This window comes from Macaca thibetana, chromosome 5 (genome assembly GCF_024542745.1).
Source record: "Macaca thibetana thibetana isolate TM-01 chromosome 5, ASM2454274v1, whole genome shotgun sequence".
Lineage (NCBI taxonomy): Eukaryota > Metazoa > Chordata > Mammalia > Primates > Cercopithecidae > Macaca > Macaca thibetana.
The window spans coordinates 176,743,541-176,770,681 of NC_065582.1; the positions used below are offsets into that span (position 1 = coordinate 176,743,541).

Consider the following 27,141-nt stretch of genomic DNA (forward strand, 5'->3'; position numbering starts at 1 on the left):
CACAAGCAGGGCATCTTTGTGGCCTGTGCAGAGCCTCAGTTACTTCATGGACTAGTTCCACCTGACTCGTAACGAGCTCTTGCTGTGCACTGAGGACTAGTTGGAGACTTTGCACATGTTAACTCGTGGAGCCTACGGCAGCCCTGTGAGTGACTCTGTTATTTCCCCTCTTCTGGATGAGGACACAGGCCACATTGCTTGCTGAGCCCCACAAAGCCTGTATGTGGCAGAGGCTGGATTCGAACCCAAGGCCTGGCTCTTAGCTGCTGCCCTCCCTTGAGCTGCTCAGCTCCACCAAGAAAACAAAAGCTCTTTTCACTGGAAGCTGCTGTAGAGTTGTGATGGGTGTTAACGTGGCCTGAGGATCCTCTTAAAAAGGTGCCCTTACCTGCTTAGCAGATGGGGCTGAGGTTTTAAGCCGTGAAGCCTTGAGATAGTCTAGAATGCTCCCATTTCTTCACACCAACACAGTGCTCATTTGGAGAGGGTGTGTCAGGATTGGGACTTGGTACTTGGTGACAGGATCGTGGTGGGGGTTTGGGGGTACGTGGCCCCCAGTGTTGCTTCTGTTACAATTGGCTGCCCACGCTCCGGTGAGGAGAGAATCAGCATCAAGTTCTGTGTATAGTTCTCCTTCCCCCGCAACACCCACCTGCTACTCTCACAAAGGAATCTTACGCTTGAATTCCTGTGAGTCGCGGAACTGCTCAGTGTGTGAGTGAGGCTGCTGATTTGCCAGGCAGCAGCACGCTGTGGGAAGCTGCACGGGGAGCCAGGTCTGCAGGCCCGGGCGGAGGCCGCCAGATCATGCTGAGGCATCGCACTGGGCAGCACGCTGCACCCTCACAGCTCTGCACCTCATTTCCAGAAGTCACTGCAGCAACTGCACAGGAGAGGCAGGTGTAGCCAGCGTCGTCCCATTCCACAAAAGTGGCCTGAGGCCCACATGTCATTCTGATGCCCCTACAAGAAAAGAAACAGGGAGAAAACTCAACTGCTTCCTGGCATATGGGAGTTTGCCATCATGTGTCCCTGAAGCAGGGTTTGTTATCCAGATGATCTCTGGCAAAATGCAGAGGCCCCGAATGGCAGGCCTCTGGAGGCCACGGGTTCTGACTTAAGAGTGGCTGAATATCGTAGCCCTAAGACACCTTCTCTTCACTAGGGTTTTTGCTCTAGAAAGCCTAAGCAACCAGACATGCTGAGTGGGCCTGTGGCCACGTGGCCCTGGCCTGGCAGTGACATGTGGCTCTCACCCCACCCCGCCTCACTGTGCCCCACAGATGTGTCTGGGAAGCTGAGGATCTGGGATACCACGCAGAAGGAGCACCTGTTGAAGTATGAGTACCAGCCTTTCGCTGGGAAGATCAAAGACATTGCTTGGACTGAAGACAGTAAGAGGATCGCCGTGGTCGGGGAAGGAAGAGAGAAGTGAGTCACTACTCTCAGCCCCTCCCTGCCCTGTTCCCGTGGCTCATGTGTCCATGTGCCATGACCCTGGTGGGAGGGGGATGTGCTGATGTGGGTACTAACTTGGACTCGTGAGGATTGAGCTCCCAGTAGGTGCCGGGCCCTGTCAGGACTGGCTGCGGCCACAGGTGAGGCAGAACTCCACATCCCAGTGGGTTTGCCCCCAGGGCCCAGCACTTGTGTATCTTTCTGACGTCCTGAGTCCCTTGCCTCCTAGAACCCCAGCTGTCATGCCCACCTACAGGCAGCAAGAAGGGGACAGAGTGAAAGAGCAACACCACTTCCGTTGGGGTCCCTCACAGCAGCTGCCCCATGAAGCTGCCAGGGAAGCTAAACTGTTTCTTCCAGCTGGGCACCTCCCCCAAGGGTCCCTGATGGAGGAGGGAGGGGCAGTGGCTGCTGGCTGGGTGGCACTTGGTGGCTACTGACCTCAGGGGCCTAGTGACTGGTGAGGTCAGTGCTGGAACCCAGGTTTTTTTAATTCAAGAGAGTCAGAGTTCCCCCTGCAGCACCATGGCTGGCCATAAGCCCTTGAACTTGACAGTGGCATGTCTGTTCTTCACTCCAAGGCACTTTCTCGTACATGTTCTGGTAGGTGTTTTTCCATGGCTTTTCAACTCATCCCTGTTGGTCTTAATTCCTTCTTTATTCAGTAGCAAATAGTAACTAAAACAGTTTTTGTTGAGTGTCAGCCAAGAATAGGGCATCTCATTCCTGTAGGGAATGGTAACTGTTCCCTCCCAACAGAACTGTAAGGAGAGTGGTGAAGCCATAAAGATAGCCCCGGGCCCTGTGGCGTGGGGCCCCACAGACATACACACGCAACCCCTTCCCGAAGGTGCTGGCTTGCTCCATTTTGTTATTGGGTCCTTTGGACAAATGCCTCGTGGAGCCAGAACCCTGGTGCTTCCCTCGTTTGTCCCTGTGGCATTCTGAGCTGCCTGCTAACAGTCACTCCATCCTCTGTGCACTGGCAGCTCAGCTGTCAGATTGCTTACCAACCTGGGATTGATTTTTTTTTTGTATTTTTTTTGTCTTCCATCCTTCTCATTGGGTCAAGGTTTGGAGCAGTCTTTCTATGGGATAGTGGCTCTTCTGTGGGTGAGATCACAGGACACAACAAAGTCATCAACAGTGTGGACATCAAGCAGAGCCGGCCATACCGGCTGGCCACAGGAAGCGATGATAACTGCGCTGCATTCTTTGAGGGACCCCCATTCAAGTTCAAGTTCACAATTGGCGTAAGTGAACTTCACTTTCTGGGTGAAATTTATGGTTTGTATATGAGGCTGGCAGAGGCTGAGCCTGTTTAGGTGCTGATGGCAGAGACCACAGCACATGCCACGTATACCGTGATACACAGCTAGAAGTGGGCTCCCAGGGGTGTGCAAAGAGAGGGAGGGCTCCCCCACCCAGCACTCGTCCTCCCCTGGCCCTTAGCTGGGCATGGATGGTTCCCACAAGGAAGGGCCCTGCCCTAGGACAATGTGCGCATGTCAGGGGTTGGGGCAGGGACGTCCCTGAGGCTGTGTAACCAGGCGAGCATCTGGGGCTAGAGGTGTTCATTAGAGAGGGGAGCCTGCGGGGCCTGCTGTTAGCTGGGCCACCAAAGTGGCAGAGGAAAGGAGCTTGCAGGACATCCAGATTGGTCTCTCAGGGGGCCTCCCCTAGAGACAGCGAGGGCAGTGGTACGCCTGCAAAGTGACAAACGGTTAGAAGACTAAAAGATACTGTGTGGAAGAAATGTGCCAGAAATGCGGCATTGGAGTGCCGCAGGCTTTGGGTGTAGCTGGCAGCATCTCAGGCCCACGCTGTGCATGCACCCCGCCTCAGGCAGGCACCCAGGCCTCGCCGAGCCTCCTCACTTCTGCGCTGCAAGATGGGGGTGTGCGGGGGCCAGCAGCATCTGAGGGTTTTGACTATGAATTTGAAGTAGGAGAGCCACCTGGCAGGTCTGGAGCATCTGTGATGCCCATTTTCCTGCCCCAGCCTTGTAAGAGTGAGGGGAGGAGCCCAGCAGCCAGTCTCAGCACAGCCCCATGGCTCTGCCCCGGCTTTCCCCATCCCGCTTGTGCTTGCGCTGAGGATGGACAAGAACAACGGACCCAGAAATGTGCATTTTAGGGACTATTGACGTCCTTGGAGGAGGTTGTGTTTGCAGATTGGACCAAGGTCTCGGGACTCCTTCTCTTGGGACCATCAGTGGTTTCACTGTCTGCCTCATGGAGGATTAATGAGATCATGTCCTTAAAGTGGCTCAGTGAGGAGCACTGTCTATTTTAGTGACGTCATGCCATGAATCATAAATAGCCTGCACAGTGCAGCTGGAAAGGGTGAGGACAGGACCCATAAAGTGGGCAGAATTTCCAGAGACTGTTCTTGGCTTAGGGTACAGGAGGGCTTTCCAAGGATGCCCGGTTCATAGTGAAACAGGCTTCATTTTGTCGCGGAGCCGCAGGCTGAGCCTAGCCGGGCAGGTGAAAGCATAGGGAGGCTCCCTGTATACAGCTGAGCACGCGGCAGCTCTCAGACCCTGCTCTTGTGGCTACCACCTAACGGGTAGATAGCGGAGACCTGGCTATTTTGGGAGCGGTATTGAAGGCTGTGGCTTCAGGCCATGTTTCTTCACTGGGGTGGAGGCACTGCAGAGTAGGGTGAGTAACGCTGAGTCAGCTGCACACCCCATCTCAGCCCAGGGCGGGAGGAAGCAGCTCAGAGGCTTCTGTGGTAGCCGGAAGCCGGCTGTGGGTGGGGGCTCCTTTGCCTGCCCTGGGAGGGATCATTTCCACTCTGCAGCTGTGCATTAAACCCAGCATGGTGCTCAGCGGGGTCGGGGGCTCCAGTTTGTTCCAGGGGTGGGCTGGAGCCTGCCTTCTTCACCAGGCCGCTGAGCCCCTGTGTGCTTGCTTGGGGGCTTGGCCAGAACACTTTCTCTTTAGTTGTCCTTTCTGACTTCAGAAAAGACTTCACCCCACAGCCCTGGCCCAGGAGTGTTGGGTAGAAATGTCTCCCCGCTAGCCCAGCTCCAGGCTGGATACCACCATGTGTGTTGAAGTCTTCTGTGGAACCCACAACCATGGGCCCTGCCTGAGGACCTGGGAGAAATAGAAAGGGCTGTGGCCTGGCGCAGAGCTAGCTGGCTCTGCCCCCCTCGGGCGAGTCATGCCTCTGGGCCCTCCCGGAAACAGGGTGACAGTGACCCTTCCATGCTGCACCCTCAGCCGCAGGGAGGGTGTGAGAGGCAGCAGTGACCATCCACATGCTCAGGAGACATGTGCGGACTCAACTGCCCACGCATAGCAAGGGCAGGAAGGGTGCTCAGGGACCCCACACTTGTCCCCAGATACCTTCTGAGTTGCTGATACACTTTGGTGTGTATCTGCACTTAAGCCCTCCGGACCCCAGAGGAAAGCTGTGGTCGTGCCCTCCAGGACCAACCCCAGGAGAAAGGGAGCACGTCCAGGCTGGGGGAAGTGAGAGGAGGCGTGAGTGCTAACATGAGGCCCAGCCACAGCCGGTGTTGAGGACATGGTGGGCTGAGCATCGCCGGGCTTCCTTCCATATGTGGGCTCTTCTGATGCGGTCGGAAAGCCTGGGATGTGGAAGTTCTCAGGAATTAATTGAGCCTTTTATAGTAAAAGATTTTTAAAACTCAAGTATATGTGGGCATTTTTTATTTTAGAGGGAATTAAGTTCCACGTATTGTGGAATCCACACAGCAGTGTATCTTTTTTCAAAACCCAGATGTCTCATTCCGCAGCCCATGACGACTGGGTCTGGGCTCCCTTTGCCTCGGCACCAGCGCTCGGGCCGTGGTGGCCTTGCCTGCTGCCCGTCCCCTCCAGAGAATGAGCGGCTGGGCTGTGGCGGCAGCTCGGGCCTGTCTTCATCTGCACCCTCCCCACCCACTCCCTGCAGAGGCCCCATGTGGCTGGGACCAAGAAACTGGCCTGAGCTTGAGGGTGCAGAGGTGGGGTGGCAGGTGCTTCCCTAGTCACCTGGGTGGGAGAGGGACTGGCATGCGACTGTGGAGGGAGCAGCTGGGTCGAGGTGGAGCTGCTGCCTTGAAAAGGAACAAGGCATGTTCTGAAGGTGTTTCAGTACAAGCTGAAGCAGAACTCCGTGACGCTGTGCCTGAGCTGAAATGCAAGCAGTTATTTCCAAGGAAAATGAGGGGCCCTTCCTGTGGAGTTACTTCCGAGGAAAACGAGGGGCGCTGCCTGTGGAGTCCGGGAGGCCACCTTCATCTCGCTGGCCCATGTTCGGGGGTCACATGGCTTTTCCTTTCTGTTGAAGAGCCCATTGTGCAGAGCAAGTATGGACTCCCGGCTCAGCTCGAGCCAAGCTCCCCTGTGTGTCCCTCTTCCTGAGGGACCGTAGCCCAGCTTTGCTCTTCATTTGCCTGAACCTGAATGAGGCTCCAGGAAGATGGGGGTGGGGGAACATTTGACCTGGAATAGGCCCGGGTGCCGGCTCATCCCTACCCAGTGACATTGAAGATTCGGTGAGTGACTTGCAGAAGTAACTCCCGGGATCTCAGGAGAACATTTCTGAAAAGAGACCGAGACTGGGCACAGCAGTCTTGGTCTCCAGCACTGGCGTTCTGGAAACCCAGTGGTAGGTTCCCCTCGGAGGGTCTGACCGTGGCCTGAAAAAGGGAGGGTGGCGAGACCATCTCCCTGCCTCCCCCGATCTTACCCATGGGGAAGTCTTCATGCTAGGCAGGCTCCTGGGATAGGTACTCCTAGATGGGTTTAAAGGCCCCACTGAGTTTCTCTCTGTTGTCTGCCTTCGCCGTGTGCGCTACTTGGGCCAGGTTCTTTGCCTCTCTGGCTGTCTGCGTCCTCCAGTCGGGTGAGCAGTTGGTGGTCTAGGATGACCACACCCCCCCCCCCGGAGTGTGGCTCACAGCTGTGTGCATGTCCCAGGTCCCAGGAGTTGCTGGTGCACCGGATAGTTTGTGTCTAATGAAACGGTTACTTAGAGCAGCGTGTAGGCCTGGGGGCTCAGCCTTATACTGTGGAACTGAGAACTCACTGCCAGATCTAACAAGCTGTGATGCTAGGCGGGAAAATGTTCAGCATGGAGGACTCCTGGGTTCCCTCGCTGGGGTGCCACTGCTCCCTCTGTTCCGTCGCCGCTGCTGCTCCCTCTGTTCCGTCGCCGCTGCTGCTCCCTCTGTTCCGTCGCCGCTGCTGCTCCCTCTGTTCCGTCGCCGCTGCTGCTCCCTCTGTCCATCGCCTCTGCCCTGTGGGGGCCTGGCACCTCACATAGTTCTCCTACTTGAGGCTGGAGCCAAGCAGGGCAGGAAACCTCAGCTGTGGCTGTTATCGGACGTGCTGCCTTACTGATAGATAAGGAAAATTTGAGCTCTAAACAGGCAAGGTTTCTGGTGATTTTTCTTTTTCCTATTTCCTTACTCAAGACAGGGCAGAGCAGATGTTTCAGCCCTTCTGGTGTGTATGGTGGCTGCCTGGGCCATGCCCCTGTGATGGGTACACAGGACCCCCTTTCTTGTCCTCAGCATGCGCCACCCCTCCTGTCGGCTGGCCTTGCTCTTCACTGGGCTGTTGGCTGACTCCTGAGAACTGGGAGCTGACAGCAGGGAGGGTGACCTGGCCCAGGTCACATGGCCAGTAGGTGGCTCAAGGACGGTTAGTTAGGATGAGCCTCTTGTCCCTTCACATGGTCCTTGTTCTCCAGGGAACATGGTGACTGAACTGACCCGTGTTGGGTGATGGGAGAGGCAGGTGGCTGGGGAGCTGCTTCGTGCCCCTGAGCCCAGCTAAGTGGCCTGGGGCTGCAGGGCTGCCTCAGGGCACTTTGCAGGGAAGTCCGCTGGGAGGGATGGTTGGGCGGAAGGATGGGGGCCAGAGCCAGCTTCACGGGTCACCGTGTAAAGGTGTTTTGGGAACACCCACTGACCAAGGGCCATGGAGGCCCCGTGCTGGGCTTGTGTGGAATGGGGCTGGGCATGGGGACCGAGAGCCTGTCCCCTTCTACCAGCTCATAGGCATGTGAACAGCCTAAGGGTGGGCTTGTGGTCCTCTTGTGTACAGGGTCAGCTGAGGCTGGGGGGAATGGGGTGGGCTCCCAGAGGGTTCCTGCGCTGACCAGGTAGGTAATGAGCATGTGTGTGCTAGAGACAGGCCAGCTGGGGCCTGTAGTGCTCTGTCCCTCTGATGTGGATGTGGGTGTGGTACTTAATTATGACCTGAGTGCTTCAAGCCTCTGTTTCCTCGGTGGTGAGAGGGAACATATTGGTGGAAGGAAGTGAGGATTGTGGGGAGGGGGGCTCGTTGATACAGGTCAGCCTTGGCTGTGTGTTTGGCTACAAGGGAGGACAGGCAAGAGAGTGTGGACCGGACACCGTGGGGTGTCCACCAGGGATGAGGCTGGACTGTGAGACTGCTGCAGCCCCGCTGGTTGGCGGGGGTGGGACAGAGGCAGAACCTCCCTGAACTCCCTGGGAGGTTCCCCAAACCGTCTCCCTCTTTGTTCACTGGCCTGGCCTCCCTGTGGAAAGGGCTATTTTTAGCCCTCGCTTTTTTTGGTTAATGGGCTTTGTGCAGCTTCTCTCTTCGAAGGGGCTATTTCAGGAGCAGACATCAGTCTCTGCATTTGGACTCCTTGGCTCAAGGTGCAGGAAAAGGTGATGAGGATGAGCTACTCAAGGGGCATCTGCGTTCCTGGACTGCCAGGCCCCTCCACTGCCCCTGCTGGGTTCTAGGGCAAGGGAGGGACACATGACACCACCCTGCCAGAGCCTGTGGGAGGCGCTGGCAGAGGTGAACCACAGACTCGGATTTGGGGTCCTGGGGTTTGGGCAAGCAGGAGTGTCCTCGCTTCTGTGACCTGGAACTGGAGTAGGAATGTCCATGTTTTGACCTCAGGGAACCACTGAAATTGGCACTTATTACAGGTTGGAATTGAACAGTGGCTGAATAGTTTTCTCCAGTTTGTAGCAAGAGCCATCAGCATCCACTGTCCCACCCACTCATCTGGGCTTGGGTGATTCGGGCATTTGGAGTGAGCTCTTTTCTCAGTTCTTAACTCATTCAGTCAGAAGGACCCAGGGGTTTAGCCAGGCCCAGCCATCTCCCTGGCCCACTGCACCTCAAGGAAGCTCAGGCTGGCGTGGAGGAGCCAGTGCGAGGTCAGCGGCAAGGCGGGGCTGTGCTGGCCGAGGAAGCAGAGTTGGGCAGCAAGGGAACTCAATGTGCCGGTCAGAGGTCTAGGATTCGAGCCGTGGTTATGTCATGGTCAAGGTTGTGTGACCTCATCTGGAAGGAGTGGTGGTGCATACACCCCTGTCCACCCCACCCACAGGGGGTCTGGAAGGGCTTTGCCTCAGGCCCTCCCGCCACTGCCTTCACGCCAGCCGGCTCCTTCCTGCAGCCCTCTTGGGAACTGCCCTGTGAGGCCCTTTGACACAGGGAATGTGGACCCTGTGGGCTGACATGGACAAGGGACCGTGGGCCATGTTGGCACAGATAGGAGGTGGGCCCCATCGGCTAACCCCACCGGGAACGGGCCCTCAGTGCGTGATGGCTCCCCGATGGCGGGTAACAACAGAAGAGGGGTTGCAAATGGGCCTGCGGAGTTAGGGATCTCACCTCTGGGATGGCTCTGGGTTGGAGCACCCCTAGGCTTGCCGAGCGCCTGCCCAAGGCCCAGGGGCCAGCGTAGCTAAGACGAGAGCTCTGGACAGGAAACTAGATACCAGATTCGTGCAGGTGATGTGGCTTGAGTTACCCACCGCTCTGGACCTGATGTTCTCTTGTGAAGAATTTGCCCGCAGGCTCTCCATGGCCCCTCTGGGGGTAAAGCATCTCTGGAGGGCCCCAGAGCCCCATCTGGAAAGTTGGTTTTCACTCTCAGCAGCTGAGTGGATCAGGCCTTCTGGGGAAACTGCTTTCCCCAACTTCACTTACCTGGAAATGCTAGAAAACTTACAACACAGACCATTTAAGCAAAGAGGGCCAGGCTTAGAACTAGGGGAAAAGGTACAAAAGGAACTAAAGATGCAAAATGCAGAAACTGCACTGAATCACAAGGAAGGGTGACCTCTAGCACCAGAGCCAGAGACGACCGTGCAGTCTCGTGTCCCCTGTTCCATCTCCTCGTTAGCCCTGGGCCCGCCTGGGTATTGCATGCCTTGTAGTTCAGCACTGCCTTGCCCGGCCAAGCCTCGCAGCACCTAGGTGCTGGGGGCAGGCAAAGGGCTTGCCAGCCCCATTGCTCGTGAGCCCAAGTTCAGACTGAGCCAGCCTGCTGCTTCCATCCCTGTTCCTCGTGGGCGGTGACCACAACCCACAGAGGACGTGCTCTTCAGTCATAGAACAGAATACAAGCCCCACGACAGCGCTCCCTGAAATGAGGCAGGGAGGACAATCTGCTCATCCACTGGGATGGAAATGTGACTGTTGTCACCCACAGTAGCTCCTGAGGAGCACTGGGACTCCCCTTGTCAGAATGTGTGATTTCTCGGGCCTTCATCTTGGTTAAAACACGGGTCAATGAGGTGGGAGGTCCTGGTTCAGGTACACGGCCAGGGCCTGCTGGGCCTGTGTCCAGCCTGACCCCAGCAGTGAGCAGGTCTTGGCGGCACCCTGGGGAGGGCTCACCAGAGGGAAGCAGGTTTGGGTTGTTGGCTGAAGGAAATGGTTTAATCTTCGAAGTGCAGGAAGCCCAGGGTTGCTTGGGACCACAGCTCTGGGGTCGCATCACTTTTGGGCCTACAGAGATTTCTGGGGCTGGGAGTGGGCCTCTCCACGAGGGCTGCCTGCCCTGGGGACGTTGCTGGACTGAACCGGGTCTGTATCTTCTGCTGACTCTGATGATCTTTGTGGGGACATCGATTTCGTTGAGTGTGGCCCTTGGGAACCCCAGCACCTGATTCCTCTTTCTGGGCCTACGTTTCCTCATTGGTGAAATGGGCACAGCTCACCTCGGTGGGTTATTACATGAGTGTCAGAGGCAGCATTGATTACATGTGTTAGTCTGCTGCAGCTGCCATAACAAAGTTTGTTAAGCCACAGATTGGATGCCTTAAACAATGGAAATTTGTTCTCTGGAAGTCAGAAGTCTGTAGTCAAGGTGTGGGCAGGGACACGCTCCCTCCGAGTCCTTGTCTTTCCCAGATACTGACAGCCCTGGGGGTTGCTTTTTGTGAGAACTCCCATCTCTGCCTCCAGCTTCACTCCAACTCTATATCTGTGTCCAGATTCCCCTCTTACAAGGACACTAAACCCTGCTGGATTTACAGCTCACCCTAATGACCTCATCTTAACTGGTTTGCATCTGCAAAGACCCTATTTCTGAATAAGGTCTCACGGGGTCCCAGAGAAAACATTACACAATCAAACACATGCAGTTCCCCCACGCAGGTAGCTCATGCCTTAAAATTAAGTCCATGATTTCCTTAGAGCATGGGGCAGGTTATCTGCTGTTATCCACCTTGTGTTGCATTGCTTTTCCTGAAGGTTAGTGTCTGTACCCACTGAGCAGCAAGCCCTTCCTGTGCCGAGAGTTGGTAGCACTGGATGTGCACTTGCTGGGTTAGCGCCGCCTGCAGGTGGGCAGCGAGAGGGCGGGGCAGGTCTTGGCAGTTTTTCGACTGCTTGTTTAGAGGATCATTCTCTGATACAGACTCTTGTTGACCGAGGAAAGAATGCGTTCATTTCCTTATTCGAGTCACAGAGTTGCCCCTGGAAGTCATGTCATCTCCCCTTCGTCACTTAGGCTCTTGTTCTCAATGAGGGTCATAATCATTGTTTAACTTTGTTTAAAAGTCAATTATTGGCCGGGCATGGTGGCTCACACCTGTAATCCCAGCACTTTGGGAGGTCGAGGCGGGCGGATCACGAGGTCAGGAGATCGAGATCATCCTGGCTAACATGGTGAAACCCCGTCTCTACTAAAAATACAAAAATTAGCCGGGTGTGGTGGCGGGCACCTGCAGTTCCAGTTACTTGGGAGGCTGAGGCAGGAGAATGGCATGAACCCGGGAGGTAGAGCTTGCAGTGAGCTGAGATTGAGACAGGGCTAGGGCCTCCAGGAAGAGGCCTCCTGGTCTCAGCCATCATGAAGCTTAAGGATCAGGGCTTGAGCTCTTTCAGAGCCCGGAGGGAAGAGGGCAGCTGCTGGGGGCACCTCATTGAGGGGTGCATAGTTGGAGGCGGTCTGCCTTGGCTGGGGCTGATCGGCTTTCCCAGCAGGTAGAGCGGTCAGCGTGGCAGAGAGGCTGGAGCAGACTCCTACCCCTCCACTGAGGGACTGCCCGGGATGTTTTTTTAAGCTCTGAACATTTTCTAGTGGACTAACAGTTCACACTGATAGAACAGCTGGAGCTGCAAGCAGGCTGTATATCATATAGAGCATTCATGAACCTAGAGTCAGGCCTGCGGCCCCTCACCAGGCAGGTAATTGTTTTCCTGCAGGACCACAGCCGCTTTGTCAACTGTGTGCGATTCTCTCCTGATGGAAACAGATTTGCCACAGCCAGTGCTGACGGCCAGGTAAGACCTGGGCTGGGTTTTAGGGTGGGGATTGGCTTGTCTGCCTGCTCCCGTGACCGCTCAGAGCCACAGGCTAGTCCTGACATGCAGAACTTAGACGTCGCCCTCCCTATCTCTGCAGACGTGTCGTCAGAGCCCAGTAAACGCATGTCTGCTTTTAAACCACACTGGGAGCTCAGTTTGTTAGCCCTCGTTTTCTAGAGCCACAGTCCGTGGAGAAACTGCTTACACGTGACCCACATGTTTTTATTTCTTGGAAGATATACATCTATGACGGGAAGACTGGGGAGAAAGTGTGCGCGCTGGGCGGAAGCAAGGCCCACGACGGTGGGATTTACGCCGTGAGTATGAGTGTATTTCCCAGCCTAGTGGTGGGAATTTGGCCGAGTCCATGTGTCAGTCCATCCATACCCAATCTGGAGTTAGACAAAAACTTGAAAATGAGGGGCTACAAGTCATGGCGGTTTTATGCCTTTGCCCAGAAAAGCTTTAAGGTTGCAGTGAGGTGATGGGAGAAGGTAGTGGCTGGAACAGGAGACCTGGAGGTGGGTTTTGTCCTTGCCTCACTCACGTCCCACCCCGTCTGGGCTCCTTCTGTCCTACTCAGAAACAGTGGCAGTGAACAAGCTGCTTTTGGGGGTCTCTCTCCAGTCTAGTCCTCTGGCACATGACACACTGCTTTTCTCTGTATAGATTAGCTGGAGTCCCGACAGCACCCATTTGCTTTCTGCTTCTGGGGACAAAACATCCAAGATTTGGGACGTCAACGTGAACTCCGTGGTCAGCACATTTCCCATGGGCTCCACGGTTCTGGACCAGCAGCTGGGTTGCCTATGGCAGAAGGACCACCTGCTCAGTGTCTCCCTGTCCGGGTACATCAACTATCTGGACAGAAACAACCCCAGCAAGCCCCTGCGCGTCATCAAGGTAAGGCCTGCCCTGGGGAAGGCTCTGTCCCCTGGGTGGGCAGGGAAGAGCCCAGTGTGGCCAGCAAGGAAGGGAACCGAGGGAAGGCCAGGTGGAGGCTAGAGAGGTGTCCTCAGGCCTCCTTGGCTCTTGGGGTTTTGGTGGAAGGGTGGGATGCTGGTTGCTTTCTTGGGACATGAGTTTAGCCACGGTGGCAGGCCAGGTGCCAAGCTCCCCTTGAGCTACTGTAAGAGCTGGAGCCTAGGGATCCGGGGCAGTGGCCATCGCCCCCAGCTGTTGAGAGCGGTTACTTCCCGCAGGGCTCGGCCTTCCCTGAATTGGGAGTCTGCAGCCTGTGCTTCACCTGACTGCAGGCAAGAGCGGGAGCTCACTGAGCGCCAGGGCAGGTGAGGGGGCATTGCGGAGGTCCAGGGGCAGGAGGAGGAGGAAGAGCAGGTGGCCTTGGGCCTGGGCCTTGGCGCTGCCTGGGGTTTGAATGTGGGCAGGGTGTGAAGGAGATACTGGAGTTGCATGAGGGAGCGATGGGACCAGGAGGAAAGGGAGTTAGAATCATACATGGGGCCCAGGTGTGAAGGCCCCGAATGCCATCCTGGGGAGGAGCAAGGCGCCTGCTTCTGAACCCTAACCCGGAAGGATTCACTTGAGCCAGAGGCTCCCTGTGTTCCATTGGCTGGAGGGGTCCTACCTTCTCCCTCCATCCACACCAGCCAAGTTGACACCTCTGGGAATCTCGCAACTGGACGGGAGCCAGAGCAGGGGTCCCTTCCGTATCCTCAGGGCCTGCTCTGACAGCAGCACCCACCCCTGCTTCCCACACTGCATCTGCTGGGAACCCCAAGTCAGGTTTCCCCAGCGCTGGTGGCCGAGGGTGGGTGATCTCTCCTGCTATTCAGAGCTGCAATATCAAGGGATGTGGACAATGCACTTCATCCGAGCAGCCAAGCCTTCTCGGGCTCCTGCTTTAAGCCACTCGGGGAGACAAACCCCAGCACTTCCCTCACCCATTGCAGCCTGCTGCTGTGGAGCTCTGGGGACCAGCCTCTGCAGAGGGTGCGAACCCCGCAGGGCTAGCGTGGGCCAGCCTGGAGCAGCCCCCAGGCCTGTGCAGCCAGCAGTGTGCTGTGCTGTCGGTGGCTCCTTCACACCACAGCTTCTAAGAGGGGCTGCTAGAATCACCATCCCCGTTTTACAGGGGAGTTTGCCCACGAGGAAGGGGCCTCCTTAACGTTGTGTGTGTGACTCCTAAGGACCAGGTCACCTCAGCACTCACGCTTAGAGTCACGGTTCCTTTGTGCCAGGGCAGTGGGGGCAGCAGCATTGCTGAGAGGGGAAAGGCTGAACCATAAAGGCTCACTAGATGTGACCCTGAGGATAGAGGGGAATCGGGAGCGCCTCGTTGCTGGGCTCACAGCCCAGGGTGATGAGGATAAAAAGGAAGGCATGCACAGCATGGGGCCAAGGAGGTGGTTGCCTGGGGGAGCTGAGGGCTCTTGTCGAGACCGTGGTCCAGTAGGCCTCCAAGCGGGATGGTGAGAAGTTGTGCACAAGTGAGTAAGGCTTCGCTACTGCCCAGAAAAGCAGTTTCCCGTGGGCCGTCCCCGACAGTGTTCTCCAGGTGTCAGCCCCGAGGTCTGCCATCCCGTGTCTGTTGGTGGGGCTGCCCTGAGAGCGCTCTTCTAATACCACTGCCGCCAACTGTCTGGGGCCGGTGCACCTGGCCTGCCACCGTGGCTAAACTCATGTCCCAAAAAAGCAACCAGCATCCCACCCTTCCACCAAAAAAACCCCAAGGGCCAGTTATCAAAATCCCCACGTCCCAACTCTCAAATGCCACACCTGTGTGAGTCATGCCGGTGCTGGTGTTCGGTGCTGATCTGGGCTGCAGTGGGGTTGAGCAGCCCGTCTCAGCCCAGGCTGCATGTTAGAACCACCTGGGAGCTCTAAAAAGCGCTGGCTGCTGACACCCCAGAGGCACTCAGTTTACAGGGAGGTCTCCAGAAGGAACACCTGTGGGCATCTGGGCAGGGCTGGGTATGTTTCTGGTGAGTTCCAGGCATCGAGCATGCACACAAGTCTCCTGGCCTCTTGCCAAGTGCACGTTCTGATTCAGCAGTAAGGTGGGCCTGAGCCCTGCTGGTGAGGGCTGTGCTGGTCTGAGGTCCACACTGTAAGGAGCGGGACTGGTAGGACGCCACATTGGAAGGAGGCAGCCCAGCTCAGCGTCTCTTACTGGGGCATGTGATGATTTTTCCCCACATCTTTGTGAAAAAGATGGAAGTAGCTGCATTCGTTCCCCATCCTCCAGTCCCAGTGGTAACTCTTGTGTACCTGTCTCCAAGGAGACCTGCCTCCAAAGATCCATGCCATATTGTGGCAACATGTGGCATACCACAGAGATCAAGAATTCCTGCGGAAAATCCCTGAGCTCAGAGGAGAGGGGCCAGCCAGGAGCCGGCCTCCCTCTGCAGGGGTGAGGCATGAGGAGCCTGCACCCCAGCCGTTATTTTTGTCCCAGGATTAGATACGGAACGCTAAACGCCTCCCTCTGGAAGCAGCTGTCTAGTTGTAGACCAGCCTTGTGTGCCCTCCACTGTAGCAGTCAGGGAGGTCAGAGTAGGAGCGTCAGCGTTCACAGACAGCCTTGGGCTTTTATAGTGGTCAGAGAGACCCCTGCCCTCAGCAGGGCCAGCACTCCTGGGCAGGGAGAGAGAAGAAATCTCACAAACCAGGGCCTGAAGTGAGTGTGGCCATCAGAGGCCTCCTGGACTGACCCCCTTGCGGCTTCCACCCTGACGGGTGCTAGTCGGCTGGGTGCAGGCCACATGTCTGCACACGTTAGGTGCTCAGGTGCTGGGCCTTGGTCAGACGCAGATCTGGGCCCAGGTCTGGGTTAGGAACGTTGGAAGGGAATGAAGGGCAGGGTCTGTAGGTGACTGGGTAGCTTTGGAAAGGTTTCTTAGGGCTTGTGGGCCATGCATTCAGGCAGCTGGGGCTACTGGGGCCTCAGAACATCTGCACTGCCATGGGTTGAGGGGCATCTGCCCCCTCTATTACCCAGAAGCTTCGCTGGTAGAAAGTGGGTAGCAGAGGGCAGGGCGGTGTGTCCTCAGCTTACCCGCCCAGTGCATCTCCTCCACAGGGCCACAGTAAATCCATCCAGTGTCTGACGGTGCATAAAAACGGCGGCAAGTCCTACATTTACTCTGGAAGCCACGACGGACACATTAATATCCTTTGACTCACAGAGCTGGCTCCAGAGTCGCTGGCTCTAGAGGGGAATTTCCTGTTCCCACGGTGCCAGAGGCCAGGCCAGCCAGGTGGCTCCAGCTGCAGCCACAGCCACACGCTCTTCTGACCAGTGTGGCTTCTAGGGGGTGGCCTGTCTGCACATGAGGCCTTGGCAGCTCCAGGGCTTAGGCTGAGGAAAAGCCACAGGCGGCTCCGACCTGGTCAGTCCCTTCTTGTCATGCAGCCCTGAGAGTGTGGCTTAATGGCCCTGAGCTTGGGCTGCCACTCTCCCTGCCAATGGCAGCTGGCGCCAACCTTGGCCCTACTCCACACGGTGGGATTCTTGATTCCTAGAATTCACAAGCACCTGGACACCCTTACGTTGGGTCCCCTTGTTTTAAAAATAGGAAAACTGGAGCCCAGAGAGCTGACGTGCCCTCCCCAGAGTCACGCAGCCTGTGGTCCGCAGAGCCAGGGCTGGAGCTCCTGCAAAGTGCTTTGTGGCCCTTCGGTGATGTTCCCTGCAGGTGTTTGTGTCCGCCTTGTAAGTCCTTGTCTTGGTTTCTTTAAATGAGCCCTGATTTCTCCCCGATGATGGGGGCTTCTGTTGTGTTTTTCCTGCATGGCCTGGAGCTGGTGACACCCTGCTCACTGGGCTGTCTTGAATCTTGGAGCCACGATCTGCAGAGTGCTTGGGCAGGGACGCCCACACAAATTGCTGATGAAGGCATCTGCTGTGCGTTGTCCTGCTGCCTCCGAGCACCGTGCCGTGTTAGAGGCTGCCTTTTGTGTGGACAGCTCTGGTCTGCATGTGCTGCACCTCCCAGGGGGACTGTCCGGGATCCAAGGAGGTCCCCCCAGTGCTGGGAGAGGAGGGCAGACATGCCACCCTCTGCCCCCAAAACGTAAAGAAATGTGGGGGTAGAGGGCTGTGCCTGCCCGATAACTAGTGGCAGAGGCGACACTGGAGTCTCCCCGGCTTTCTGGTCCCCAGTGAGCCTCCAGCTCCCTTTCTGCCTCATCCCAGTCCCTGTGTGGTACACCCACACTTGAGATATCCCTTCCCAAGAACATGTCAACAGTGGACACTGCCGGCTTCCCAGCGGGGAATGGTTATATCCGTTTGCAATGAGATTCTCATTTGTTGATGTAAACGGAGAATCTTAGGACTGAAGCCACACTGGAGAACACCCAGCAGTCCCGGGAGCCGGGCTTTTCCTTAACCCCGCCCTACATTACTGGGATTCAGAGACAGGGGAGAACGACTCCTTCGCTGGGAAGGGCCACACGAACCAGGTGTCCAGGATGACCGTGGACGAGTCGGGGCAGCTCATCAGCTGCAGCATGGACGACACCGTGCGGTACACCAGCCTCACGCTACGGGACTACAGGTGAGAGTGCTCGGGTCTGCGGGGGTCCCACGTGAGCCTCAGCTCCCTGCGGAGAGCTTGTGCCACCAGCAGTTCCTGTTCTGGAGGATGCCTCACCTGCTCCTTTCGTCTCCCCCGCCCTGTCCCCAGCATTGTTCTCCTGTTGTTGGGCCCTGAGCCCAGCACTGTGTTACAGATCCGGGTGGTCTGGGTAATGCTCTTGCCCACAGACGATGGCCAGGTGTGGACTCTGCCCTAGAAGCAGGGGCAGCAGATCACAGCCCTGTTCCTCAGGAACCTGCTGCGGTCTCTCCCTGTCCCCCTTTCCTCATCAGTAAAGGCGGGTACAGTGGAGCCTGCCTCAGGCCGTTGCGGGTTAGGTGAGCCTGGCACAGGGCAGGTGCTGAGAACAAGACAGCATTCCCCTTCTGCTCAGGGGTGAGATGGGCACAGTGATCTGGTTAAAAGACAATGTCTTGTTTGTTTTTACTCTTGGGCCTTTGATTGGCAGTCAGCGGAGCTAGGAGAGTAGCAGTTTGCAAGTGATCTGAAGTCCTAAATGCAGTTGGAGAGACTTGAAAGGGAAATGTTCCAGGCCCTGACAAGGGCACTGCACATCCAGTGTCCCCACGCCCAGGTCTGACCCCTCCTCTGGCCCTACATTTCTTGTGTAGACCTCTTTGTGACCCGGTAGTCCTGCCTAAGTTGTGTTGCCTGAGAGGTGGGGACTGCTGGGGCCTGTTGATGGGAGCCTGGCACAGGATACAGCACGCAGCTCCTAGCAGGTGTGCTGTCCTTGTTGCACAGACCCTGCCTGCCTGGCGGACTGGGCATCTGTAGATAAATTAGGCCTTCCGATGAGTGGCAGAAGTGGCCCCAGAGCCCAGGCATCTGGGCCCTGGTCCTCTTTCTACTGCCCTGTGGTGACCCCACTCTTTAACACGTCCCATGAAGATCTTCCCTGGGCCAGATAACCCAAGGCAAGGCCCTTACAGAGCCAGCCTTGGCATGGTGACCTTGCTGCGGAGCCTTTGGGGATGCCACACTTGGCCCAGTGACACAGAAATTCTCTTGATTATCTCAGTTTTCAAGAAGTTTGTGTGTTTGAGTCTTTCTAGGACAAGTTTTGGTAGCATTGGCCAAGGCTAAAGATAACATGATTTTCACCCATTAAAGGTAGTGGATTCTTAAAAGTTACCCATCGATTTTGGGGAGCAGAGCTCAATTCTGTCTGTGCTCAGTAAACTCCAGCGTCTTTAGCCAACACAGGGACAAAAACCACATCTAGGTGTAATGAGGGCTTACCACAGATAAATAGCATAAACAATGCCCTTCACTGCCTCCCACCACTCCTTCCCACCCCCGACCCGGGCCCCCATTATGATTTATAATCTCTGCACCAGAGTCATGGGTCATTTTTTTGCCACCATCCCTTATTTTAGCAAGTCTCTCCAGTATAGATGGCAGTAGAATTGCCTTCTCCTAAGGAGCAAGATTGCTGTGGTTTAACAGTAACTACGTATGCATACCTACACTGAGCTGCTGCAGTGTCGCAGTAATGTGCTTCCTTTCTCTCCAACAGCGGACAAGGAGTTGTGAAACTTGATGTTCAACCAAAGTGCGTGGCTGTCGGCCCCGGGGGATACGCCGTGGTCGTGTGCATTGGGCAGGTAGGGACCTGGCTTAGTGTTTGGGTCGGAGCCTGCAGCTGTGTGGTGCCTGCTTGCTGAATTTGACTCGTGTCCCGTTTGACAGTTGCTCTAGTCTGAGTTTTGGTTGAGCGCTTATTTGCACTGCACTAAGGGATCTCACATAGTTAATCCTCACCGCCATCCTGTCAGTTGTACAGATGAAGAATTGGAGGCACAAAATGGATAAGTTGGTTGTCCAAGGCCACAGCTGGTCAGAGGGCAGAGCTGAGATTTGTCTCTAAGCCTCAGACAACTCTGCGTGCCTGTCAGCCTGTAAGGTCTATGAGAGACTCTGGGGTGGGCCTGCCTTTGCTCCTGTATACGTCCCAGCCCTGCTGCGTTGTAGCTGTGTGACTTCCAGCATTTACCTCACCCTCTCTGAGCCTTAGTTTCCCATCCCCAGCACTCACAGATCGAGGTGATTATGAGGAAGTACATGTAAGGCTCCTCACACCATCTTAGTTCCTTTTACAGATGAGGAGGCTGAGGCCTAGAGTGGCTTGGTACTTTCCCGCATGCAGAAGGGTGGCACCTGACTCCCCAGCCTGGCTTCTCAGCCCAGACAGCGGGGCCACCTGCACACCTTTGGAATATCCGGACCAAAGCCACCTGAGACCCCAGCCTGACCCACTTGATACAGAATTCTGCTCTGCAGAAGATACTATCTGTTGGCCAGCCTAGGCTTGCTGGCATGTAGACCGGGGAAGGCAAGGGGCACCTGTTGGCATGAGTGGCGAGCCCTGCTAAAGAAAGCTGCTTTCAGGACCCTCCGGCCCTCCTTTGCCTTGTGAACTTAATTGCTTTAGGGAGAGTGGATTTCTCTGTGTCCTAGATAATAAGAAATCCCTGCCAAGTAATTATTGCAAACAGCCTGGACAGCCAGTGGGGGTGGGGAGGTGCAAAGGGAATCCGCACACGGAGTGCCTCGGGGCCTGGGGGAAACGCTACAAAGCGGAGTTCTAGAAGGCCGGCAGGTGGCCTATCTCTGTACAGCAGGGCTCTTCCCAGCCAAGGGGTCTGCACATGGGGCTTTGTGGGTGAGGGGATGAGGCCTAGGGCAGAGTGCACTGTCTCCAGACCCAGGTTTCCTCATCTGTAAAGTCGTGGTCATCTTAGGCCGTCCTTTCCCCTGAGGCTGAGAGTAAGGATCCCACGAGGATGTTCAGATGGGCCCAGCAGGCGCCTGCCACCCAAGAGGTTAGAAAGGTCCCCGGTGGGGTTGTGTTGTGTGGCGGACAGGCTACAGGTCCCTCCACCTCCTTGTGAGGCATTTTCTGTCTGATCTGCTGTTAATCACCCAGTCCTCCCAGGGCATCTGGAACCCCTCCTCTGCGTCAGAATTTTCTGCAGAGCTCCCTGTCACCAGTCAAAGGGTTAGGAGGGTACTGGGAGGGGCCTGGGATTTTAGATCAGGAAACAACCATGTTCAAGTCTCACATTAGACAAAGCTTCAGGCAAATGCTTAGGCCTTCATTCTTCGCCTGTGAGTAGGTAAGGCCACCCCCAGAACCAAGCAGATGACAGAGGTGCATCTTCAGTAGTAGATTTTACTCAGGGCGCTGCTACCATTCATCCCGCTCCACCCACAATCCATGCAGAAACAGAAGCCTGGAGGGTAGGCGCGGAGGCTGCCTGCCTTCGTGACAGCTGGTGGCTTGGGTCGGGGCACGCTGGGATAAAGGCAAAACTCAAGAGATGAAGGCCACTCTGTCTGGGAGCAGTTGAGTAAGTTAGAACCGGAAGAATTGACAAGAAGGGGAGACAGAAGAAGGAAGGTCCCGCTGCAGAGCGTCTGCTGCACGTACCAGAGGCAAAGGCCCAGTGCGGGTGCCGAGGCTTGGATTCTGGGCGAGTCCCAACTCAGCCTGTGGTAACTGGACCCTTGGGTGTGCAGCATAAGCACTGTACCCCATTTTCTCCTCGAAATGGGGAACCGGATCCCTGCCTTGTGGGGCTGGAACACTCACAGCAGAACACTGGCACATGCCCAGGGGTGGTTGCTGTTTTTGTTTACTGTTGTTAGTACCTTTCTTACTCTAAACATTGACTCCTGTCTTCATGACAGCCAGGCACCACTGGCTGCTGAGGCCCAGGATGGTTATGGGCTGTCCCCTCATCCAGCAAGCAGCTGTGCTGGGGTCAGGCCTCGGTCTGTCAGTCTTCGGAGCCCTGCCCGGTCAGCACTGTGCCGTGTGGGCGTCCCCACTGCAGCCCAGACTCCTGAGTACTTGGCACCCTGGCAGTTCTGAGGGCTGACCAGCATGGCTGAGCCCACACTAAGGACGGTCTTCCGTCCTCTCGCCAAGCAGGTCAGGAGTAAAGGCAGTGCGGGGCTGGTGTGGCAGCCACCATGAGGGGTGCATGCTTCCCAGTGGGCTTGGGGCATCAGGAGAAGCAACCCTGGCCCCAGGGAGTAGGCACCGGTCTCCCGGCCACTGTGCTGTGCTGCCATCTGCCCTTCTACCCCTGCGAGTCATGCTTGACTGGGGAGCAGAGTCTGCAGACTGGAGCGTTCCGGCTCCACTGCCAGTCTGCTGGAGTCAGACGCGGACGCTCCACAGCTGGGTGCCCGTGTTGTGTCTTCTGAGCGCCATGAGGTTCTCCTGTTCCCAGGCTGTGGGAGAACCATGCGCTGAGGAACTCTGTTTCTTTCTTTTGTTCTAAGAAGCCAGAACCTAGAATCCCACGTGCCATCTACTTTTGCACTGTTGCTTTGGGGCCTTGTTGCCCTGGGTGCTCCCGCCCTCCTGATGCCTCGGAGCACTGTTCAGCGGAGTGCACTTATTTCCCTCATTGACTGGAGGAACTGAAGTTCAGAGGCCAATTGACTTTCCAAGAGGTGGTGCTGTCGTGACTGCAGTGGAAGTAATGTAGTGATGACAGTGATGGTCACAGTTAGGTGTGTTTCCTGTCCCACCTGACTGAGGGTCACAAGGCTGGGACTGAGTCCAGGTGGTGTGGCTCAGAGCCCCAGGTGGCCCTGCAAAGAGGTTGGGGATGGAGCCAAACCCAACTCCAGTGAGCCCTGACAGGGACGCGCCCCTCCTGCCACTGAGGGCTTTGTCCCGAAGGGCTGGACCGCCTGACTGGCTGCCTGTGTGTGCCGCAGATTGTCCTGCTGAAGGATCAGAGGAAGTGCTTCAGCATCGACAACCCCGGCTATGAGCCTGAAGTTGTGGCAGTGCACCCCGGCGGGGACACGGTGGCGGTTGGGGGTGCGGTAAGGCGCTTTCCTCTCCCCCATGCTCTCTGTCCTTGGTATCTGGGTGATTTGGGGACAGCCTGAGTACCAGGGCTGTCTCAGGGAAGGCAAGGGGTCAGGGGAAGGATGGGGGCGTTGGGGGCGAGGGACTTGCTCTGGGGCCCAGCCACCTCCTGCCACCCAGAGCTGGAGCCTTCCCCTGCCTCCCTTGGCACTTCCCCCCACCTCACTGTCCGGGTTCCCACAAGACTAGACAGTGAAGTAATGAGAGTACCGAGGAGGGGATGGCTGGGTCTCAGAGCCAGCCCCATGAGTGGTGGGGGGAGCACAAGAGGGTAGCAGGTCAGGAAATGAAGGAACGGCATCCCCTGGGCCTGGGCTCGGCTCATAGGTTAAATGAAGAGTGACAGAAACTTCCCAGCATCTTCCAGGTGCAGTACTAACCAGGCATTTTACAATTTCCCTTGAGTTTGGCCTCAGCGCCCTTGAATTTGTGTGTGCGGCCCGGTCACAGTCTGCCTGGCCAAGTCCTGAGTGCTTTGTAGAAGAGCTCATTTCCCCTCCCCAGCCCTGGAGGGCAGCCCTCCGATAACCCAGTCCTGCAGCAGGCGTGGCAGTGCCCTCCGTGCTAGGGGCCGGGTGGGTCTGCCTGCTGCCCGGTCCTTCAGGTGCCGGATGTGACCAGGGCATGGAGTGGCTTCCTCTACCAGCCAGCTTGAGGGCCTCAGGAGACCAGCAGTGCCCTGAGGTACCGACAGCCGTTTTCATAGAGCTGTGTAGGTTTCAGGCCCATCCATGGGAAGAGCTGTGCCCAGCGCCTGGCATGGGCCCAGTGGAGCAGCAGTCAGCGGGAATAGCACAGTTTCTGAAGCCCTCAACCCCTCCCTCCACAAAGGGTGGGTGTGGTGTGTGTGTTCGGGAGTGGCTCACTTCCTCTCTGTCCCTGCTGTAGGATGGTAACGTCCGCCTGTACTCCATCCTGGGCACCACACTGAAGGATGAGGGCAAGCTCCTGGAGGCGAAGGGCCCCGTGACCGATGTGGCGTACTCCCATGATGGCGCCTTCCTCGCGGTGTGTGACGCCAGCAAGGTGGTCACAGTGTTCAGCGTTGCTGACGGCTACTCGGTGAGTGGGCGGCAGGCTTCTCTGTCCCCGTGCTGGGCGGTGCATTTGGCAGTGGGAGGTTAATATCCGTGACTTGGTCACCTTGAGCTGAGCCTGTCTGAGCTGTAGCTTTTTTGCCTCAACAAGTAGCAGGTGCCTCGTGCCATGCTTCTGAGGAGTCAGTGGGTTTGCAGGGGTCGCTGGCATAGAGTTAGCGCCTGAGAAACCTGGGTCCCTATTGTCGCCTTGAGGGATAAGCGAGGTGATACAGGCAACTGTGGCCTGAACCTGACCTGCTGCCTCTCTTGTTTTCAACCTGCAATTAGGAGAACAATGTTTTTTATGGACACCATGCAAAAATCGTCTGCCTGGCCTGGTCCCCAGACAATGAACACTTTGCCTCCGGTGGCATGGACATGATGGTGTATGTTTGGACCTTGAGTGATCCGGAAACCAGAGTCAAGATCCAAGGTGACTTCCGCCCCCAGGCCTTGGCGGGGACCACCCATGGTCCAGGGCTCCACGGGCCACTTCACAGGCTGTCCCCTGGCTGTGGTCCCCAGGGCTAAGTAGCCTCTGTGCTTCTAGGCAGGTGGCCTGGAAGAGGTGTGGGTCTCCTTCCCTCCAGCAAACACCAGCTGCACGGCTGGCTGTACTGAGGAACCATGGGGGCCCCATGCGCAGGACACCTGCTGAGCTGAGTGAAGGTCTCGCTTTTGACGTCTTCACTTCGCCCACCCACCCCTTAAATCCCACCTGGAACCAGGGTCTCCCCCTCCCTAAGACAGCCACGTCCAATGTATAATGTGAGCCTCATGTAGCATTGAAATTTCCTGGTAGCCACATTTAAAAAGGAAACAGGTGAAATGATTTGTAACAGTCACTTTTATTTAGTCCTGCATGTCATCATTTCTCCCTGTGGGGGTTATGATGTCCTCGCGTGGCCGCGCACGTATGGGGAGGCATCATCTGTGTTGTCCAAACCCTCCCCTCCCCAAGTGCCCCCCTACCACTCTCCTCCTAGTATGTGGTCAAGTCCCCTCATCCATTCTCCTTAAAGACATCCTTTTGTGTTAAACATTAATGGGGTCCTTTCCTATTTAAAAATGTCTTAGCCCACCCCCAGAGCCCATTCCCCAGCTGCAGGCTTCAGGTGCGGGGCAGGCAAAGAGGGAAGGCAGCCCGGTCTGGAAGGGAGGGGACACAAAGCAGGTTTCAATGTCCATCCTGGTTTATAAGGCAGTCGGCAGTCTGATAGTGAGAATCAAACAAGTTCATGAATGAAATGGATCCAGAAAAAAATACAGCAAGAGCTAGTCGAATAGGGAGTAGGAGGTCGGGGTCTGTGTCTTCACTATGGGATCGCAGGCCACCAAACATGAAGTGACCTTGGCATCGGGCTCTCGTACAGATAGTTGAGTTCTGCACCTGGAAAAGAGCGAGCCTGGCGATGTGGACAGAGCACTAAAGCCTGGCGTTACAGCCAAGTCCTGCTTGGTGGTTGAAGGTGCTCCTGGGCCACCCGCAGGCCAAGGCTTCCTGCATCAGGGTGTGTGCCGCGCCAGGTGGGGTGGGGGCTGAATCTTACCCTGTCTAGGCGGGGCTGCAGACCTAGAGGCGGGGGGCCTCCCGGACCTGGGGAGCAGAGAGCTGGTGGGAACCCCCTTGCCTGCAGCTGGGAGCCTCCCTGGGCATCATGGGCAGAGTCAGCCACAGAGGAGCCATAAGCGCACAGTCTCACTGTTGGCATCTCGGGTGGGTGGAGGCAAGATGATGGGGAATCGAATCCGGTCACCCACAGTGTGACTGTCACAGAGGGGAAAGTCAGTGGCCCCCCCAGTCCTGTGTTTTCCAGCCTCTTACTGGTTGTCATGCCTGCCCCATTTTAATAGGGCATGGATACGGTGTAGCTGTGTGTGTGTTGTCTGCATGTCATCGCTTTTATACAGAAGACGACATTGTTATTTCACTCCCTTGGAACTTGGTTGTCAAGACTTGGAGAGAGGGAGCCTCTGGTATCTGTAGGTGGAGCCAGGGATGCTGCTAATTACCCTGCAGCACATGAAAAAGAGGTACCCGGCCCCAGGGCTCAGGAGTGCCTCGCAGAGAATTCAGCCCCACTGCCACCATGCCAGACTCCTGAGTTGCAATGATCGTGGCCATTTTTTTGAGGGCCCAGGTGGTTCCATCTTCCTAGTCCAAGATGTACATAGATGCAGAGAAGTTTGGCTTTTCGTTAAATCACACCCTTTCTTCCCAGATGCACACCGGCTGCACCATGTCAGCAGCCTGGCCTGGCTGGACGAGCACACACTGGTCACAACCTCCCATGACGCCTCTGTCAAGGAGTGGACAATCACCTACTGAGGAGCCCCACCCCCGCCTCTGGATGGACCGAATCAGGGACTAGCGTTTAACTGCAGCGGAACATGTCCTTTCTCTATTTCTGTGACGCGCCCCCATGCCCCCGCCCCACTGCAAGAGGCAGGAGGGCCCCGTCATGACCCTCGTCTCTGCAGGGTGTCTGTACACGTTCTTCTGAAAGCTTTAGACAGGAACAGTTTGCACATGAAAAATAAAGCAAGCACCTAAACAATGTGTGGAGCGTAACTAAAACCCACAGCCCAACCAAACCTTGAGAATGCGGAACATTCCAGAGGCAGTAGCCTCCAAAGCACACAGAGCCCCTGGCCCCGCCGTGGCTCTCACTGTCTGTCAGGGGAGGTTGTACAGGTGAGTGAGCCGGGGAGCTCACGTTCCTGCCTGCAGAACATTTCTGTACTAGTGAAAAGAGGGAATATGCATTGCAGTTCAGCAAAGCCGGAATTCTGTGTTGAGCAGATGTCTGTCTCTCCCTAGTGTGTGACTCACACTGTGTGGCTGCCTTCAGAGTGCCACCTCCTGATCAGATGGGGGACACAACCCCTGGATATGTTTCCTTGTCAGATTTTGTGCTTGATTTTAAGAATGGAATTGTGGGTTGTTTTGGTTTCTTTTTTTTTTTTTTTTTTTAATGTATCTTAACTGTTGCCTGTCAGTGTTTACAAACTAGTGTGTTGACGGCACCATGTCCAGGTTTTTAGAACCCTTGTTAGCCAGACCGAGGTGTCCTGGTCACCGTTTCACCATCATGCTTTGATGTTCCCCTGTCTTTCTCTCCTGCTCTCAGGAGCAAAGGTTAATTTAAGGACAAAGATGAAGTCACTGTAAACTAATCTGTCATCGTTTTTACCTTCCTTTTCTTTTTCAGTGCAGAAATTAAAAGTAAGTATAAAGCACCGTGATTGGGAGTGTTTTTGCGTGTGTCGGAATCACTGGTAAATGTTGGCTGAGAACAATCCCTCCCCTTGCACTTGTGAAAACACTGAGCGCTTTAAGAGATTAGCCTGAGAAATAATTAAATATCTTTTCTCTTCAATGTGGATCACTGACTTTGTGTGATGGGGGTACGTGGGGCGGCTGGGTGGGGAGGAACCTTTGTGGGATTTTCATGGCTTTAGGGGTCTTACCAGCCTGCAGCCTCAGGCAGGAAATATTTGGAACCCAGGATTGTCAGATCCATCGTGTGGTGGAAGGGAAGCCCCGGAGAACGGGCTGGAACCCTCAGTTCCTGCTCCCAGCCGTACCG

At 56.0% G+C, this 27,141-nt stretch overlaps 1 protein-coding gene across 1 annotated transcript in view; it reads left to right on the top strand.

The window, feature by feature from the left end:
• WDR1 (WD repeat domain 1) overlaps positions 1–26,931 on the top strand; it is a 43,820-nt gene extending 16,889 nt beyond the window's left edge. The window contains exons 4-15 of the mRNA XM_050792124.1: positions 1,284–1,431; positions 2,531–2,711; positions 11,913–11,990; positions 12,251–12,331; positions 12,684–12,917; positions 16,057–16,149; positions 17,385–17,536; positions 19,098–19,185; positions 22,316–22,426; positions 23,361–23,534; positions 23,840–23,984; positions 25,774–26,931. Of these exons, the coding sequence (XP_050648081.1) occupies positions 1,284–1,431; positions 2,531–2,711; positions 11,913–11,990; positions 12,251–12,331; positions 12,684–12,917; positions 16,057–16,149; positions 17,385–17,536; positions 19,098–19,185; positions 22,316–22,426; positions 23,361–23,534; positions 23,840–23,984; positions 25,774–25,880 (1,592 nt within the window). The 3' untranslated portion in view covers positions 25,881–26,931. The remainder of the gene's footprint in view (positions 1–1,283; positions 1,432–2,530; positions 2,712–11,912; positions 11,991–12,250; positions 12,332–12,683; positions 12,918–16,056; positions 16,150–17,384; positions 17,537–19,097; positions 19,186–22,315; positions 22,427–23,360; positions 23,535–23,839; positions 23,985–25,773) is intronic.
• The last annotated feature ends 210 nt before the right edge of the window (positions 26,932–27,141 follow it).